The sequence below is a fragment of the Sylvia atricapilla genome, chromosome 3 (assembly GCF_009819655.1).
Source record: "Sylvia atricapilla isolate bSylAtr1 chromosome 3, bSylAtr1.pri, whole genome shotgun sequence".
Taxonomy (NCBI): Eukaryota; Metazoa; Chordata; class Aves; order Passeriformes; family Sylviidae; genus Sylvia; species Sylvia atricapilla.
Window position 1 is genome coordinate 44083038 of NC_089142.1, and position 14342 is coordinate 44097379.

Below are 14342 nucleotides of genomic sequence, written 5' to 3' on the forward strand. Positions count from 1 at the left end.
AGATCAGTCTAAAGATGTTTATAAAAGGTGTTTATTATGAAATAAGTAGGTGAGGGCTGATACTGCCATGAAAGATGATGGATTCTGTGTAGCACGGAAGATGTATCCGGTGGAAGTTACAAGGCAAATACACACCATGCAAGTGGCAAGTCAGTGTGAAGGTAGAACTCGTGAGGTCTGAGCAGTGCTGTGAATATAACAGATAAATAAACCTTTCGTTTGGTATTTCAAACCTCTTTATCACTATTATTATTTTTTTTATTATTCAAAAGCAATACAAAGACATGCAAGTCGACTGAGAAATAACTGGGAAAAAATGTCAGATAAGTCTTCTGCCCCATAAATAGCTCAGCACTTTCCTAGTCATGTGCTATTTCCTCCGAACTGAACAATATAAAGAGTGCCTCCTAAAATAAAAAATCCTCACCATTTCAGATTTTTGGCGCTTTCTTTAGAAGCAGTTCTCTAAAATTCTGTTCTTCCACTTATGTCGCTCTTCTAAATTTAGCATTTGGGACTTTTGGTATGTTTTCAGTGTCAGATTCCATGAATAATCCTAACAGATAATAGTTTGTTGATTTTAACTTTGGCTGCTCCTTTTATTATTGCTGTTGATAGGCAGCTGTTAAGAAGCCCTTAAAAGCGGGAACTACCAGCATTGTAACTCCTCGGATGAATCACTCCAACGAAGGATACACTTATTAACAAGACAAGTATTCTGCAGTTAGCGCATCATTCTCTCTTTGGAGATAAAGAGCACTTTTCTGTTAGCGCTATGAACACGGAAGTTTATAGTATAGTTTGCCCCCTCCCTTTATTGTAAGAATAATAGAGGTTTTTCTTAAAGGGTACCGTGTTTTAACACCTAGCCCAGCTGCTAAGTAGTGCTAGAGCTCAGCTGGATTTTACTTGAATGCTTTACTTAGTTGGGACTAAGGAAAGGCAACCATAAGGCAAGAGCAAGCCAGTGGAATCCCAAACTCAAATTCAGAGCCCTTGAGAAAATACCTTGCCAGTTTGAACTCCACCTAATTTCTGCTCTATAGTGCTGGCCTGAGGCATTGTAGCTACTAGGGACTCAAGCCCAGGAGGAGACCTGAAGGGCCTCAGCTAAGCATAAAGTAGCACGAGCATATTGTTGCAATAACAGTATTCAATGGAAAGGGAGCGAGCCAAGTTGTCTCCAGGCAATGCAGGTAGCAAGCTTAGATTGGCTTCCCAGCCAGACAAGTCCCATTTCTTTTCACCATTTGAACTTGTGCTACACACGTCATTTATCGAAATGTTCATCTTCCCCCCACTTTGTGCCTTTGGCTCAAAAGCCACTCTGTGGCACTGCGGCAATCTCTGAAAAATTCCAGGTCACCGGGGAGGGGAGTAGTGGTGTCTAGCAAGAGAACTCTTCAGTAAAAGAATCACCACTGCTCTCGAATACAATGTGCCATTACTGACTTGACCAAACCGCAGCGAAACTTCAGTCACGCCACCAACACCATTGTGCTCAGAAACCCAGGGAAGCTGAAAGCACTGTTGGCACTTGTATGGAGTTCTCTACGCGTGAACTATGGCAGGTCCCTACCACAGAGGTAGAAACGCTAAGGTGCCAGCCCACCCCGGAGAATGGATAGTTCAAAGGATCTAGTCGGCCGGAGATTCCCCCGGGCACGGGTGAGGAAGCATGGTGGCTGGCAGGGAGGTGGCAGAGCTGGCGGTGCCTGTCCCTGAGCTGGGAGTCAGAACAGCTCCGTGTGCCTGGTGCTTGGTACGACAAGGAACAGAAGAATGAACCTAAATTTAGAAGCCTTTTTGCTCGCTGTGCTGTAAAAATTTGGGATAAGCAAGAATCCAACTCGAAACCTTCAGCAAGGCTTCTTTCTTGTAGATCTTTGCAATAACAGTAGGCAGAGATATGGAATGAGATGTCAAAAGCACTTCCAGCAGGAACTAATTTTGGCGGTTTCATTCTGTAAAAAGTATTGCTATGGTATTAGTACATCGTCTATCACTTCACCACATCTTGAAAGTAGGCCACCTTGCAGCCAGACACAGGAGTCACGGAGCCCGGAAGGAAAGGAGATGAGAAACAGTGAGGTGTGGAGCTAGTTCCTTTAAACTTACATTCATTTTATGTTAAGACTCCAATCGGAAAACAAGCCCCTTGTGCAAAAAGACGAGCCCACACCGGTCACCAGACTTCTTTCTGCTGCTCTTGGGCTGACTTTCAGGGATTCCTGTGTTGCTGGCCACACTGTGTGCAGCCGGCAGGGGAGGTGCCTCTCCTGCAAGGCAGCCCAGAGCCCAGCGCCTGTTTTCTCGAACACTGCAATTTCTTAACCTGAACGTGGTTCCAGCCTTTGCTGGAAGGGTGCTTGTCCCTGGGGACAGCCGGGTGGGTGGAGTCTCATATTTACTGCGGGTTCCTCCGGGCTCAGCTGGGCGGATGGAACGGGCAGGATTGCCCTCTAGAGGGTCCGCGGGTGTCCGGCTGGACTCGGAGCTCCGGCGGTGTCAGGACTCAGGCACTGACTCACCCAAATCGGGACGATACTTAAGTCAGGCAGCTTGGAATTCACCTTAAATTATTTAGGCATGCATTTGATATAAATAAACTTCAAAGAGACTGAATGAATTAGGGGAAGGAGAAAATAAAATAAAATAAAATAAAATAAAATAAAATAAAAAGCAAGTTCCAAAATCTTCTGCCTTGAATTAAAAGGGTCTGAAAGGCATCATTAAAAAAATCAGTCCAACTAACTCGTCTGATTTGCAGTAAAATATGTTCTGCAATTCAAAGTTTTTAAAACTAAAATACTTAATGGCAAATAAAGCAACTTGATAACAAACTTTGCACACCTCCATGCTCTTCTGGACAGCCAGTCCAACTGAAAGGACGTGTATGGACACATTGCACAGGAGTATCTGGAGCCTCTGTTGGCCCACAGGCGACAATACTGAACAAGTAGCATGCTGCGGGCAATATCCATACATTGCTGAAACCCAGGCAAAGATGAACAGTGGCAGACATCTGAACTTTATTTATATTTTTAAACTTCCTGTGGCTGCAAGCAGTGTTGGAGGGTTCTGCCAGCAAAATACTACACTAGTTGGGAAACACTGGTTTAGAGTGCCAGTTAATATAATTGCCTTTTTTTCCCTCAAGAAACAGAATTGTCACATGATACTCTGGTTTGGGTGGTTTTTTGTTTTGTTTTTTTTTTTTTTTTTTTTTTTTTTTTTTTTGTTTGTTTGTTTGTTTTTTTTGTTTTTAATTTAATTTTATAGGAACACTGCTTCTTGTTCTTAGCTACAATGACAGATGCCACTGGAAACTTCAAAATTTGCAGTTTAGTTAGACTTCACAGAGATGGGCAAGATGTGTATGTAATTGTGTTGCTTGCTGAATCAAGGATATCAAAATAGAGAATATAAATGGCAATTTTGGATTTTAAAAACAAGTTGGTTCATCTCCAACTGCGTGTGGGTTGGAAATCTTAAGAGTTTACCTCGCAGAGAAAAAGTTTCATAAAAATGAACACTCATTATAAGAAAACCCTTTTCTAGCCTGAAGTAGCACCAGTGTACTGGCAAGATAGCAGATATATAACACTTGAGCACTAAAGGAAGAAGAATTTTATATAAAAGCTTAAAATAAAAATCAGATCGAAGCCAAAGTGGAAGAGTAGAACAGAAATGTAAAGGAACTTCAAGAACAGAGTAACTCAACCCAGTATGCAACCTAAATTCTTCTGTGCTGCAGCAGTTTACTTAGACATCAGTTGCATCCGTAACTGTTTAAAAACTGACAAATCTGAGCAACTTCACTCTGGGAAGCATAAGCCTCTTTTAATCTCTTGGAAATGAAATTGCAGTTCTCTTTACTCTGTGTTAGCTCAGCCAAGAACTGCGCCATGGTGTGCTATTTCACAGCTTTGCATTTAAAAAGAAGTAATGCCCACTTAATGCACAGTCATCCTATTATCGACACCATAACTAACTCTGAACGATCAAACATTCATCCCATAAACGTCTGTTGGCCAAGTTTTGTTTTACATCCAGAAGAGGTAAATACAGCCTGGAAAGTCCTTTCTTCCAAAGACACTTTTGTTTGGGTTTTTTTTGGCCGTAAACATCTGTTTTTCTTAAATAAAAATAGCAATATTCAGATTGTAGGAATCCTCTTTGTTTCAGGTTCTGAAACTGAAACAGCCTTTCTAGGTTTCTCGAGGTCCAGCTGCTTCTGTCATGGCCACCGTGTTTTACAGTCCTTTTCAGAAAAAAAAGGCACTGTCTTACAAGCAGCTAAGGATCCTCCCTTCTTGGTCTTTACCCTCACTACTGTTGGGAAGCTACTCCCGAACCTTGCTCTTTGGGTGGCTAGGAATCTTCCCCTCTGCATTTGCAGTAACATGGATCTCTGGCTCGCAGCTGCTTGATCCCCTCATCCACCAAGTTATAACCCATCCAGTATAACCTAGTCATACCCTACAGTAGTACCTTAGAGAAAAGTCATGAATTTAAAAGGTGAATGCATTTTATTCCCCTTTGATATTGGTGAAAATTCAATCTGGACTGAATTTTTAATAAAAACTGTAGGCGGGGGGGACCTTGGTTTACAAGAAGGAAAATCCCACCTGCTTAGTGGTTATTACTACAACAGAATGGGATTGAAAGCAATTACTTTTCATAGAAGCTTATGTAAGAAATACTTCTAATCATTAGCAATGTATCCACTTTTAGCAGCAGCAGTCATCTTTAAGAAACACTAGATGTTCAAATCCTGTTTATTTTTCTGCAAAGATATCTCAGCATATTCCATCTAAAAGCCATGTGTATTTGCTTGTGGTCTTACATAATATGAGCAGAGGTAGGGACATTCACAGTTTTTGTACTTTAGATATAAATAAAATTGCTTGATTAAAAATAAATCTTACTAATACAGGCATTTTTTCTGTAATGTTCTCCCGCTAAATGCATTTTTATGAAAATAATGATGCAAGCAACTAAGTGTAATTGTAGAAAATTATTGCTAGTGATTTGCATATGAAATACACACCTTTTACAGCCTCTAGTAGCATTGTTCAACGAGCTTATAAATAGTGCAGCTGAAATGCTGCAAACAGAAAACAGTTTTCGATGGGCACATGCTATGAATGAAGAAATGTTCAGACACAATGTGCAACTTGGAGAGCTTTCATCAAAACTAGCCAAGAGGGAAAAATGCCTCATTTCCTAACCACACTGTTTTGGATAAGCTGGTCACATAGAAAAACCATCACGCTCCTCTGCAGAGAGTAAAGCTTTTTAAAATAAGGATTCATATTTTTTTTCCGGGGGAAAAAATTATCTAATATATTGGTACTTGATGAAATTTTTCTGATGGCTTCTGCATAACATTTAATTTCCATAATTTGACATTTAGTAACTGCTAAGATTTGAACCTTACAATTGAGGCCAGTCATTTGCTGTAGTCATTAAAGGCATAGAAAAGTCTAGTTTTAAGTTGCAAGCAAAATACTTTTGTGTACGATTTTAAAACTAAAAATGATGAGCACTGTTCTAATAATAGAGTATTTTGTGTCTTTGATATTTGGGGCAAGGGGTGAAGGGAGGAAGACAAAGTAGAATTGGGTAAAGAAGGAATTGTCAAAGTAAGATATTTTAATAATGTTGCTGCAAAATTTCAGTTCTCCTACACAATATATCAAAATATGCCTCAAATGGAATTTAATATAGAAATTTCTTTAAAACCAGATAGATCTGAGAACTACAGTTTTAGTTATTAGTGGGACACCTGCCTGTCACTATTAGCCAAGAGAAATGTTCTTGTATGATGTGATCCTTCTTTTCACCTGCGGACAGACATGCAATTTCACCACGTGAAGTCGGTAGAACTCCGCCTTCCAGTTTAGTCGGGAAACCGTCTTGTTGCTCTTTCTGTTTTGGAGAAAGAGGTTGCCTTTCCTCAAGCGATGCACACTGACTAAAGCATTTTGCAAATAGGCATGAATTTAAGTCAACTTCACGCACTGCAGAGAAGGAATCTCCTACACAGGGGGGAGCCCGAGCATTCTGCGGCTGCCGTCGGGGGCTGGGGAATACGGCAGCAACGCCGGGAGCTGCGGGCAGAGTCACGCACAAGTGCGAGTGCATGAAGGGCTGGACAAAGGTGACTGCACGAGGCTTTGGTGTATCGATGCCAATTTGCTTGTCACCCTCTTCTTCCCTTCACAGGTCAGAGGAAGCTCTGTACTTGATCTTTTTGTTTATTTTAAAGGCATTTGCTGTAAGAATTTCAGCTTAATGGCCACTTTCTCTTAGCTTTAGAAAACGGGGCTTAGGCTAAAAGAGAAACACGTGAATGCTAATTACGTAAATAATTAATGCATTTGAGGGATTGGTTTCCAAAAGGTGAAAAAAAAGAGGATAATTGAATTCAAAGACCGTCAGAACAGATGACTTTCAAAACTGGAAATATTCTCTCCTTTGAACTGCTTTGAGAGACTGAAAAGTCTTAGCTCTTTATTTTTTGTAAGACACTGTACCGGTAAAAGACTTTGAAGACTACAAAGAATAAAAAAGTTTGATGCCTCACTCTTCTGTGAGATTGAAGTAGCTGACAAGAGTAGTGACAGCCAGTGCTCTGACCCAGAAGCCACTTCCTTGACAAACCTGCAGCATGGCACAGTTGCCTGAGTTAGCCTCTTGTGCTGATGAAAATTCAAATACTGCTCAGAAGAAAAAGCCACGGGGAGATCTCACCAGCAGGTGTACCCCTGAGAACACTGGTCTGGCATCCTTAGCACCGCTTGGGGCAAAAAGCACTCCCCAGCAGCTGCAGAGAATGCTTCCTTAATGTTTCCATTAAGCCAAAAAGAGCTTTTCAATCTTTTAGCTACTTCTGTCAAGTTCAACACTAAGTCAAATACAGGCCATGTGTATGTTCTTTCTTGCCAATAAGGCAAGGCACATGGAGGGTTACATTAAGAGAAGCATAGCCAGCTGATCAGATGTGCCAGGCCATGCAGTTATTTAAATCAGCCTGGAAATCCCTTTCCTTCTCCTGGCCAGAGGCAAGGGCCCTCAATTCCTGGACAGTATATTCATTCCCTGATCCTTTTTCTGCTAACCAGAAGTTCCACACTGGGGTCAAAGGCAGTTATCAGTCCTTCTGCACTGTCTGGGGAACTGCTCAATAGCAACCAGAGTGGTAATTCTCCTGTATGGGCCCTTTTTGGCCACCAAATTCCTCACAATTCACATACCCCAGCTTCTCCATTTGAGGCATCCCACTGCCCTGTGCTCTCCTCACGGTAATGCAGACAGAACCACAGGGTGGCACACAAATGTGCACATGGTACCCTCCTCCCTGAGCAGAGAACAAGCCCCTTGTCAGCCTAGATGGTGGCTGGCAGGGAGGAGAGGAGGGAGACACATGGTGTTTGAATAGCTGGAACTGCTGGGACAGTCTCTCCCCAGCTGAGGCACAGGCCTGCAGGGGTGGGTGAGACAGAAATTCTCTTTGAATTGCTGGAGAAGACTGGCAAATCTACCCACAGCTGGGGCCTTGATGCCTGGCCAAATCACAAACACCAGGTGCTGGCATACGATGACTGTGCTCCATACAAACTTCCACTGCATGGACCATAGGCACTGGATTTCATCCGAGTCTTTAGGTGCCTGGTTATCTAGGCTGCTGTAGATCATCTCTACCACTGCTAATTCCCTCACAGATTGGATACTCTCAGTGTTCCCCACTCTTGTTACAAGAAGGTTACAAGACCTTCTCCAATGGGATACTTCTTCACACTCAACACAAAGCTGCCTCCAGAGGCTGCTGAGTTTTGCCTTTGTTGATACCCTATTCCCTTGTGAGGGATCCCAGCTGCTGGGCTTCCTTGCTCTCTAATTCCTGACTGCTGGCTCCAGTAGCACAGCACTGCAGCAGCCAGCTGATAATTAACTCACCAGGTTGATGGCTATAATATTTATGTGTATCTTACTGCTTACTCAGGGATAAGGAATTGTTGATTTCTGCCCTGTTTATGATTTCTGTCTCTTTCCCCTCCTGTTCTTGTGACTCTTCTACTGCACAACAGGCTGCCTGCCCAAATCCTCCTCCTGCTCCCTCTTGGGAGAAGCTTTCTCCCTGACTGAGGCAATTGACTTCTGCTTCCATTGTTTCCTTGTGACTATAGGTGTAACTGATAGAGGTGAGAGGTGGATGTCTGGCTTAGCCATGGTGTTTTTTGTGTGTCTTCAGACACAGAGACCATCTCTGCCCTCTAAGGGTGCTGAAGAGTTCCTGGCAGAGTTAGACCAGGCCCAGCACAGTGAGAGAAGTTGCATCCCTTTAGCACAGCCAGGGCATCCTTTTCCCAAGTGTACTGTCACTTTTTCAGGATCCTGCACTTGTTTGGCAGTCAGGTCCCACATCATCAGAGGTAAAAACTGTTCTGGATACCTTGCCACCCACGATCACACAACCTCAGGGCACATCCCTGTGTGATATTCCTATATAATCAGTTAATCCTAGGAAAAGCTGGACACAGATTCTTGAGACACACTGATGTGTGTCTCATTCTGATTACCCAGGAGTCTTCAAAATACTGAAGTCATTGTAACAAGGTGGAAAGCAACTACCCTGCAGGAGGTGAAGGGGAAGGTGCTGTTGTTTCCTTCACAAACTGTCTCTCAGACAAAAAGAGAAGAAAAGGTGTAATTGTTAATTATCTCCACGAGATGGTTCCCAAAGTACTGGGACAGCAGCAACACAGAGCCCGAACACCAGATTAGGCTCAGGGCCAGTGCTTTCATCATAGTTCTCCAAGGGAAAACACAACCAAGTGCTACACTGCACAGCAAACTGCAGAAGACAAACCCAGCATTCAACAAGATCCCAAACCATCATGTTTACTCTTGAGCATGACAAGGAGTGGGTAAGGGAACAAATAAACCCGCATCTGAGAGCGAGTAAGTCAACATCACCACCAGCAATAGCTAAACAAGCATAAAAGGTTCCCTCTAGCACACTCTGGTAAAACATCTTATTATCCTAAGCCCTATGTGTCCCATCCTGGATACAAAGAATGGTGTTGGACAGCAGCCAAGCACCTCAGAGCTGCTCAATCAGTGCCCCCCACCATGGGATGTACTGTGGCTTTTTAGTTCTGTACAGACAAAGGATAGATACAGTCCCTCATAGAGGTATTTTTCGGGCTGAGACAAAGCACATCTGGGGTTATATATGCCCAACCAAGTTCAATGCAGTACATCCCACCCCTTGTGCCCAGCACAGAGGAACAGGGAGAAGGAACATTGCTCTTCATCCAGCTGAGGCAGTGTGAGGCCAGAGGCAGGCAAACAAGGTTTTTTTTTTTTTTTTTTGCATGACTTGCTTCTTTACGAAAAGTAAATACAAAATCATTCAAAGACTATTTACAAGCAGGTGATGGGGATCTGAAGAGTATAAAGGTAGTCTACTGAAGTGCCTTATGATTGAGGCCTATTTCCCCTTGGTATTTGCTGGTGCTTCAGCTCAGTGGGCATGAGTGGGGGCAAGGAGACTCTCAAACCAGAAGTGAAAGAGCTTTGTACTGAACTACTTCTGTTCCTGGAACAATTTGAGGCTACAGTCCTAAAGGTCAAAAATATTGTGGGAGACTGATACAATAATGATACTGTAAAAGATACAATTTTAGTAGATTCTTCTAAAAATCCCTAACCATTAACAGAGAGAGAAGTGTCTCCACACTCTACCCCAGAGAAGGGCAACAGTGAGAAAATCTGTGGCTTGAGTTAAAGACATTTTATAGATAAAAGGGGAAACAATGGAAACAAAACCAGGAAAAACAAGCAAGGAAAAAGCAATCACTAGCAGTCGATAGATGCCCAGTCCCCAAGCAACAGACCCCTGGAACATCCCCCATCCCCAGTTTTTATTGCTGAGCACCATCTTGTACAGCACAGACTCTCTCTGAGGTCAGCTGTCCCAGCTGTGCCCCCTCCTGCCCCTTGCCCACAGCCAGCTCCTCACTGGGTGTTGGAGGGAGGAGCAGAGAAAGCCTTGGCACCCGGCAAACACTGCTGAGCTCAGCGGGTGAGCAACGCTGCTTTAGTTACACATCCAAAACATGGGACTGTATAGGATACTACGACAAAAATTAACTCTATCACAAGTGGGATGCAGTAGATCAGGATATTTTATTTTTTTTAAATTTGGTTTAAAAAGCAGGTGGGACCTTCTCCTGTATTCTGTGCATCTGTGGAATGGTGCAGCAATTCCATACTGGTGATAAATTCAGAGAAGCAGCCACCAAGAATGTCTGGTTAAATGGCTGGGTGACTGAAGTAAATGGTGTGGATGCTTTCCTCAGACCACAGGCCTCCTTCTCTCTGACCTGCTTTAGAGGTAGGTGGGGATGAGGAACTAAGGAGACAAAAATAAGACTGTGACCAGACCAGAACAGCCCTAAGGTTACACGTTGCTCAGAAACCATATGAGGTGTGAGAAGTACATTAGTACACAACAATGACTAATTCACCCGGAGTATGACAGAGGGGTACAATACTTTGCTTGTAGTTTACCTGGAGGACACAAGACAACAAAAATTTCTGAAGAATTACAGGCAAGGACCTTAAATACAAGATTACTTGATAATATTGATTAGGGACAATTCACATTGTTTGTTCGGTGTTTTTTTAAAGTTGAATTATTAAAGAGCAATCAGAACATTCTGGTGATTAAAAAAAGTAATTAATTTTTGGTGATTCCCCTTTATTGGTAACAAGTACAAATAAGAACTTGTACTTGCATGAAAAAATAAACAAGGTGTATATAGTTTTGCAGCATATTTGGTATTTCTTTCACACAGCTGAGGTGAAGTGACTCAGAAAAGCTCCAGCAATCCAAGTTTTTTGCAGCCCTAAATCATTATGAACCAATTAACACAGATGTAAGACAAAGAAAAGATGATTAATGGCTCTTGCTTTGTTATATGTAAAAACAAGAGCCAAAGAAAGCTGAAATATGACTGGTTGAACTTAGGTAGTTCTTTCAAGCACATTTTTTATTAGGAGAACTTCAGGGAACTTCATGGGTAACTGCCTGGAATAAACCATGCTTCTCAGTGCTTCTCTTCTGTCTTCAGTCTTCCTGCTGCAATAACAACAGTAACTCAGGGAGAAGTGCCAGAGTTCTTGGGAAGAGAGAAAATGCCAGGGCAGTGCAAGTAAGAAGGAGTCTGCTGTTGAAGCCATTCTCTAGAACAGAGTCCTGAGTTCTGGATGCTGCTTCTAAACAAAGGTTGTGACTCAAGGTTGCTTATTATACATAAAATAGCATGGTACAATGTGGGCAGAATGTACACAGACTATTTTGTACATTACACAGGATGCATTTTCAGTGTATTTTTAGAGAATTGAGTTTTTATTTATATTTTGCATTTGGTGGAATGCAACACGTTGATCTATGATAAACAAGCTGTGCGATGGGGAGGGCGTACAGGGGGAAAAGGAGGGAGGAGAGAATTTAACAGAAATAACTCCACTTAGTGTTTGAGTGAGGGATGTAATGAAATCTGTTTGCTGTGCTAGCTGTCTCCAGATTGGGCTGTAATTACACCACAGAAGGAAGAAAGGTAGCTGAGTCTCAATCTAGATCATTTATGTAAACTCAGCCTTCTTGTCAACGGCGTTCTCAGATTGCACGCGTGCAAACCACAAAAATCATCTCCTATGAACAAAACAGAGACAGTCTCAAATTGCAGGCTTCTGATACACGTTAGAAGCTGTCTGTAATTGGACTTGAAAATCCAACACACTGAGGTTCAAAACTTCTCCAATATTTTCTGCATTTTATTCAGCACAGTGACTACTCACAGAGGAGCATTTCTGCTACCTTTCTGCCAAAGGCTCATGTCTAGCCTTACAAACTAACATTTATTTGGCTTAAATTAACACAAGTGTCACAAACATAGGAAATTATTTTGTGTAAGACTGTTGAAACAAACTGCTGGATCTGAGGGAAGGATATTCCCCTCCCAAGAGAGTTGGAAAAACCTCATTCTTTGACCCAGAGTAACATTTTACATAGGCACAGTATAAACTCCAGGCACTCAGTTCCCTTAACAGAGCCAAATTAATATTTGATTAAATATTTTAAAGCTCCTACTTACCATGCTTGACACATTTTCTCAGCAAGTTTCTCAAATACAGAACTCATTAGGCACAGGGTAATTTTACATTTGAATACATAAAAAGAATGGAAGGAGACATAACTGCAAGAAGACAGAGGGATTTTTCCCCCATTAATCCCCCTAACCGCCTTTCCCCTCGGATAAGGGTATGTTCATTCCCGGCTTCGGCAGCTCACTCTCTCTGGGCAGGTTGGAGCGTGTTTCTTCACCTGGATCTTCACACCCTTCCATCCCTCTCTCCCTCTATCCCTCCCTCTGGCAGGAAAACCACCGGCCTCCGCCCTGGCGCCGTCCCCGCTGGTGCCCAATCAATACTGACTTATTTCCTGTCCATTTGCTGAGGTCACGGAAACGGGACTCATTAATTATTTCTACCGGTGCAGCCTCAAGTGCGCTTCTGGCACGACAAGCGAAAAGCGTCTGTGACCTTTTTTCTTTCCTCGCCCGATTCTTGCTGGTGGCGGCGGCAGCGAGCGCGCCTTCCTCTGCTGGGATGGGATGAGGTGATGGGAGGTGTGAGGCAGCATTGGTGTCCCTGCCGGGCTGCTTCCACCTGTGGAGGGAGAGATGCTCCTCCAGGAGCGGCGGGTCAGGGAAACCTGGTCACGGCATAGACAATGTTGGCCAAGGCATCCCTGGCCTCCGAGGGAGGGAATCGCTCCAGGGCTGCCAGTGCTCTGTTTCCGTGGCAGCGGCAGAGGTCGATGGCAGATGTCACACCTTTGCCAGCCTTGATTGCTTCCTGCAGCTGTTGGAAAACACAGGCACATCGGTGTGGGCAGCGTTTCAGCCATGCACAATTATCTCTGGGAGCACAGGGCTTCTACTGCCTCTTCTCGAGGTAAAGGCAAAGCCAAAGGCAGCAGACAAAGCCCTTAAATCCTCTCAGCTGCTCTGCTTAGCTCCCCACTACAGTGAAAATGTGTGTAATGTAAACTGCACCACCTGTTACTTCATCACCTGAAAGTTGCTGGGTCTCCAAAGGGCACACTTAAACAAACAAGAAAATTATTTTTTTTTATATCTGAACACTTCATACCTCAGCCATTGCCTGAGAGCTTTTGTTCAGAACTGGCAAACCAGCCATTTGCTCACACTCCTGTTTTCTGCAGTGAAAACCTGCATTTTATGAACACCCGTTCCATCTCCTGCTTTTGGAAACCCGCATAGGATGACACAGCTGGAATGACTGCATTTTATAATAGGGGTTTCTATTTATAGACCATGTGATTACATTGGTCACAGTGGACAAAAGCAAATTTTGTCAGTAAAATGGCAAACTATTATGCTGAATTCATGCAAACTCCATCTTATCAGTAAGGCTGCGGAATTTGACAAAGGCTTGGTGATACATCATGAGAAAGAAAATACTTTCATGGAAAAACCAACATTTGACAGCAAGTTGCTGAAAAGATTTGGCACCTCAAAAACCTGGGTAAATGATAGGGTAAGTTTCCTATGAAATAATACAAACAAAATTGACAAAACAAAACATGTTATTTTACCTGAACTTAGCAGAAGCTCTAAGCGTTTTTATTTTTAATCAGTATTTTTTCTTTTAACAGCATTGTGAGACTGCCAGGAAACACTATTGTATTTTCTACTCTAAAATAGAGATGTTCCCAGACCAACTCCAGCCTGATGCCCCATGCCAGAGCCTGGGAGCAAAGGCCAGGTGGATCTTTGGGATTTGATTTTTCTAAAAGCATTACAGCACTTCATGATCTTTACCATGCCCCACATGGTTTTCACAACTGTCTTACATCACCAGCTTTTTAAAAAAATGGCTTTTCTTGTTTACAGGCATCTACAGTAACAAACTATATAGGGCTTCCTAAGACATGTTTTTCAACAATGCACATCTCAGTGCCCGAATTATTTAAAAAATACATCAGTATGACCTCACATATCCAGTTTAAATCATATCTATATCTATCTATATAGATATACATATCTTTAAAAAAAAACCGAGATATGACCAAATTGTAAGTCACCCGCTTTCTATACATCCTTGCATTCATACAGAATGAATGATGCTTCTTATCTGAAAGTGGATTCATTATCTGTAGTTAAAGATGAAATTAGCTGAAAGCATATTAGAGCACTTGAGTGTTCAAGTCCCAGTTCATAAAAATTTTATTCTCCTCT

At 42.6% G+C, this 14342-nt stretch overlaps 1 protein-coding gene across 1 annotated transcript in view; it reads right to left on the reverse strand.

Annotated features, from left to right (window-relative positions):
• Positions 1 to 10196: 10196 nt before the first annotated feature.
• Positions 10197 to 14342, reverse strand: part of PDSS2 (decaprenyl diphosphate synthase subunit 2) — a 113388-nt gene continuing 109242 nt past the window's right edge. Inside the window, exon 8 of the mRNA XM_066315212.1 lies at positions 10197 to 12942. Coding sequence (XP_066171309.1) covers positions 12784 to 12942 — 159 coding nt within the window. The 3' untranslated portion in view covers positions 10197 to 12783. The remainder of the gene's footprint in view (positions 12943 to 14342) is intronic.